At 38.2% G+C, this 5,764-nt stretch overlaps 1 protein-coding gene across 1 annotated transcript; it reads left to right on the forward strand.

Moving 5' to 3' along the window:
• The first annotated feature begins 462 nt into the window (after positions 1 to 462).
• LOC126794968 (uncharacterized) lies at positions 463 to 1,586 on the forward strand. Its single transcript, XM_050521772.1, has one exon. The coding sequence runs from the start codon at positions 713 to 715 to the stop codon at positions 1,343 to 1,345; it is 633 nt and encodes a 210-aa protein (XP_050377729.1). The 5' UTR covers positions 463 to 712; the 3' UTR covers positions 1,346 to 1,586.
• Positions 1,587 to 5,764: the final 4,178 nt, after the last annotated feature.

The raw sequence follows: 5,764 nt of genomic DNA on the forward strand, positions 1-5,764 counted from the left end.
AACTTCACTCTGAATATGGACTATATATATATATATATATAAGTCGAAATCAATTTTTTTAATTTTAGAAGACAAGTCCAAATCAATTAGTTAGATAGGAAGCTCGATTAACTTGCATGCGTGTAAGTGTAACTACATGCAACAAATCTGATAGCTTCTTTAATAAAAAAAAAACTGATTTGCAACTAGCTGTCTAGCTTGTAGATTGAATATGATAGTCAATCATAGCTGGCTAGGCCAATGTAAGTAATTAACTATAATTGTAATTATGCAAAACAGGTGTACGTAATTATATATGTAAATAATATTCCATAATTATATGATTAAATCGAATCCAATGGATGATCTAAATTGTTGGAAGAGGCAGAGGCAGACATGAATTAAAGGCGCAAGAATTCAGGTAGCCTGGCAATTGGTGGTTAACCGGTTATCTATAACTAAAGCGTAGTTCGTTAATGGTGAACCATAGGGTTATCAGGCGCCAGCTTGCTAGCTAGCTCATATTTTCCAATATACCTAACAGTATTACAGTATATATAGAGATTTATACCAGCTTTCCAACCAAAGCTTCCTCCCGCATCTCACCCTGCTCAACGCAGGGAGGAGACTACCGCGGGAAGGAGAAGGAGGAGATCTCGAAACTGTTCGATCGGGACTCGATCTATCTAGATCTCCGAACTATCATATAATAGATATCTACATATAAACAACAATGGAAAATCAATCTCAGGTAGACAACAAGCAGCTGGTGATCACCATCCCGACCAACCAAGCCACTGATCAGCACGATGATCAGGGAAATGCAGCAGCCCCCGCCACACCGGCCATACCGGGAACTGTAGAAGCCGCTAAGAAGAAGCGTGGAGGTAATCAGATTCTGCAGGCAGCTATGTTTCTGCTCCGGCGTCGTCCCAGCAAAAAATCTCTCAAAGCCCCCTCCGTGGAAAGAGTGGCCTCCAAAAACGCATGGAAGCGCTTTGTGGGGTCAATACGGCCGTTGCACCTCCAGGACAACCCTTCCTCACCCTCGTCGCCTATATTTGAGATCGCTGCACCTTCTACTCCAACGGGGTCTGAAGCAGGATACGAAGACGTGCTCCCTCCACCCATGTCTCCGGCCCACGCCACCGATTTCATGTCCAGATCCTCATCCGAAGATAGCATGCAGAGCCGATACGCATCTGCCGTCAATCTCCAAGAGCTGGACCGGAGCGAGCAGGACGAAGATAAGAACAAGGGCAAGAGTGCTGATATATATGATGGTGAGGATGAGCATATCGACGCCAAGGCGGAGGAGTTCATAGCTCAATTCTACCACCAGATGAAACTTCAACCGTTAGATTAAATGGCTCCGACGACAATTGGCAGAACTAAAGACAATTGATTAGTCATCAATCTACCGAGGCCGATTATGCATGCTCATGCTCATGCGCGCATCATCGAAATTATATTATTCAAAGTTGAAACTAGATAGCTATTATATGTCGGTTCTAAAAATATACTGCATTTTATGCTGTGCCATATATGGCTGCAGTTTCAACTTAATCAATATATCAATGCATGCGCATGTATGTGGCCCTTTGGCTTATTTTCCATTATTGATAAGATATATGATCTAGCTCAACTACTCAAGCTGGACTAATTTCAGGAAAAAGAAATATATAGTATACTATATATACTAGTTAGTATGGTTTGTCAATTCTATCTATGAAGAATCTATATTAATTAAACGTCGTTCACTACTTTACTAGTCGAAGCTGTATGAACAAGAACTGCATTTGTAGTAAATGTTCATTTGGTACAAATTTGGCCCCGTTTTTTTATGTCAATTTCATTGACACATCTTAAAATATGACTATTTCAACACAAAATAACCTACAATTTACCTAAATGAACATATTTCTACTAAATATATACATTTTAGGACTATTTTACCCTCACACCTATTGAATAGATAGACTTTCCCGTCACCGGACTCCGGCCACTGTCGTCGGATTCCAGCCACCTCAGCCGGACTCCGGCCATTGTTGCCAGATTCCGGTCACCTCCACCGGTCGCCAAAAAAAATTACTAACACTCAATAACCCTCAATAACGAATTACTGACACCTATAACCTCTACTAACATATTATTGACACCCAATAACTCCCTAATTAACAAATTACTGACACTCCGTAACACCCAATAACAAAATGTTGACATCTAGTAACCCCTGATGACAAATTATTGACACCCATTAATTATGTTACTGACACCCAATAACTCATAATAATAAATTACTGACACCCAATAACTCATAATAATAAATTACCGACACTTAATAACATGATTACTGACCCAGAAAGGGAGCGCATCACCTGTGCCAATTAACCCAATGCAAAACCTATGCCACCAAAGAGGATCTGACACATGTTCATCAACTTAAAGCTCTTTTAACTAAGTTTTAACACTGGTAATTATACCCATTTTTATTTTTCTAAAATATCTAATAAATTGCTGATGGAAAACAAATTCATATCTATTCCTACTCTTCCTCTTCCCATGAAACCTCTGGACAATTGATTGAAGGGGTTCTAATAAAAAAGTCAATTTCTACATATTTAATTATAAAATAGTCACATGAAGTTTCAAAATTATAAAATGGTCACTTTTTCAAAACTCTTAGACTGTGGCCCATAAAATTTTAATAAATTACGATTCGTACCACTGAGTAACCAAATCTGCGATGTAGATTGACTAGACTCGATTTGGACCTTTTTCTCACGATAGGCGACTAGTGCAAAGCGATGCCGAGATTGGAGTTCAGGCTCGAGATTGGAGCGGCGGCATTGGACATCCCGTTGGCTTCCTAGATTGGAGTTCGGGCTCGAGATCAGATCTATAAAGATGGCGTGAATCTTCTTCGATGAGCCACGGAGGCACGGCGGTGAGGCGACTTGTTGTGGCATCACCGAAATACGTCGACGGAAAGATTTGGTGGTTGGCGTTGCTGATTCATGCTTGGTTGTTTGGTTGGGTTTCTATACTAGATGGATACAAATTCTTTTGTGATGGAGAGGCAATAGTTTTGGGACATAAGAATAATTGTTTATTAATTGGAATTGTTATGGTTACGAGTTCGTTTATTGTTTGCTAGGTTTCATAAGTGAATTACCATGTAATTGGATTGATGGTTCAAAGACTCAAATATAAGAGACAAAGAGAACAAGTAGAATTTCATTGGCAAGCAATTAAACAAGGAAGAGGAGATGAAGAAGGAACAAAAAACAGTGTGACAGGTGTGACATGTAGTGTGAAAGATTATTTGACAGTGGGTGTGACAGCGACTGTGATAGAAGGTGTGATAACGGGTGTAATAACGGGTGTGATAGGTGTCAGCGGGTGTGACAACGGTGTGATAGAAGGTGTGATAGCGGGTGTGACAGCAAGTGTGATAGAAGGTGTGACAGCAAGTGTGATAGAAGGTGTGACAACAAGTGTGATAGCGGGTGTGACAGCATGTGTGAGATGTGACAGAAAGTGTGACAGCGTGTGACATGCCTTCAGGAAATGTCTAAATATGCTAAATTATGTTCAAATTCAAAGGAAATTGGTATGAATATGCTCATAATGAAGAAAATAACTAGAATTAGAGAACATTGAGCTTCGATTTTACCGGAATTGCTTGGAGCACCGCCATCAACAGCGGTAACCCGTTGCAAGGATTGATGCGCTTTGTACGGTGGTCGGTTCAGAGTGGGTATGGCATTAAATGAAAGATGGGAGAGAGATATTTCCAACGGTACCAACCACTCTCAAATCTATTGCCGGAATTAGAAGATGAATGAGAAAAAAGATGAAAAAATGTAAAATAGTTCGAAAAATATTTAAAAAGTGATTTTTTTTCTAATTTTGTTTTGTACTTATTGACTATTTTATAATTTTAAGTTAATTAAGATAACTTTTTTATAATTGAGAATTAAGTGGTAACTGTTTTCTAATTTAAAATAAGAGATAATACTTTTTTTTTATAAAAGGTGGTGGGTCTTGCACAGATGTATAGATTGAAAAATAGTTCAGCAACAAACGATACCAATTAATCACAAACTGAGTTTCAGATTGATCTTATTATATCTGAAAATAAACCCAGATTGAGTTTTATCAAAATTCCCTCAAAACTCTAGTTTCAAAATACAATGCTGAAGAGAAGCCAATGAATGATCGACGATGCCGAACAGAAGAACTCAAGAAAAATACAATCAAAATCCGAAAATCAAATGGGCTTCTTCTCAATTTATTTTTCCAGAAACGAAAACAAGATGAGTTCATGTAGATTTAGAGGAAATTGGAATTAGGAATTGTGGGTTAGACAATGTCGATGTTATCTCCAATGTTAGATTGGGTAGAAAGACGAGAAAACTTCAGAGGAAGAAGATAGAGATGATGATGAGAAAGTCCGCAACTCAATTCGATGAATATGGAGAGGTAGAGTTAGAGTAAATATTAAATACGAGTTTTTTATTTTGTTAAGAAAAAATAGTTGGAAAATAATGAACTTAACATAGTTTACTTTATTTAAGTTATGAACGAGTGTCGGACCCTATTTGGTGGCACATGTTTGGCATTGGGTTAATTGGCACAGGTGATGTGCTCCTAAAAAAAAAAGGAGTCAGATGACCCAAAATGACAAAAAAAACACATCCCTAGTCTTTAACTTAGGAAGCACGGAATCGCACACAAGCCCATGTTTCGCGCTTCAAAAGCGGAAGCCCCGGGGAAGCGCTCAGAAGTGTGGAATCGTGATTCCTAGAAACGTCATTTCGGGAAGCGATGTGGAAGCGCTGGGAAGCTCGACAGAAGCGCCTGGCTCAATTTTAGAAGTGTTTTGCAACAAAGTTATGAATATATGAAACTGAATGAAAACCTATAAAATAATCAAAATATGACCTCACATTCTCTAAATTCCTCAAACCATGAAGACTGAGTTCGTCTCTCTCATATTCTCAATATCTCCGACGACACGGCGGCCGGCGAGATTAAAATCACCAAACGAAATTGAAAAATCAAGAAGAAGAAGAAGAAATAAAGGTATGAAATGAATGGGTGGTAGATCTGCATATCATTTTGTGTAGGCTCAATTGGTGGTGGATCAAAGGTTTATGAACAAACACTGACAAATTTGGAGAGGCGGTGCTGCGGAGGCATGCCTATCAGTCTATCATTAAGTCCAAAGATGCGTGCTTATCACCATGCTTTAATTTGATATTTAATACTAATTTTTAATTATATAATCAGAATTGAGGTCAATATTTGTGTTTTAATTTAATTATGTTTGAGGAGGAACGAAACGAAAATAATAACGACGTAATGGATCATAACGTAACAGTTTGTTGATTGATAATATGGCCTATATATAGGTATTACATCATATGAATCCCGTATGATTTAGAATCCTAATCCATTATAGATATGCGAATTTATCTCTAACAGGAAACCATATTAGACTAAGACACATATAAGGGTATAATAGTAATTCTCCTGGAACACTCTCTCTTGTGTCACATGCTTAGGTTGCATGGTGCATACATCGTTGCCTCGGTAAAAACCTTGTCAAGCAAAATAAAAACCTCTTGGGTAAACACAAAAACTTGATTGAAGGAAAAAAGAGCACAACGCACCGTCTACATTTAATAGCATCATGTGAGGTAAACTCCCCCTAAAATCTACGAAACAACTCCCCCTGATTAGTGTCATAATCATGTAGTACAAAGAACAACGTATACAA

This window comes from Argentina anserina, chromosome 5 (assembly GCF_933775445.1).
Source record: "Argentina anserina chromosome 5, drPotAnse1.1, whole genome shotgun sequence".
Classification (NCBI taxonomy): Eukaryota; Viridiplantae; Streptophyta; class Magnoliopsida; order Rosales; family Rosaceae; genus Argentina; species Argentina anserina.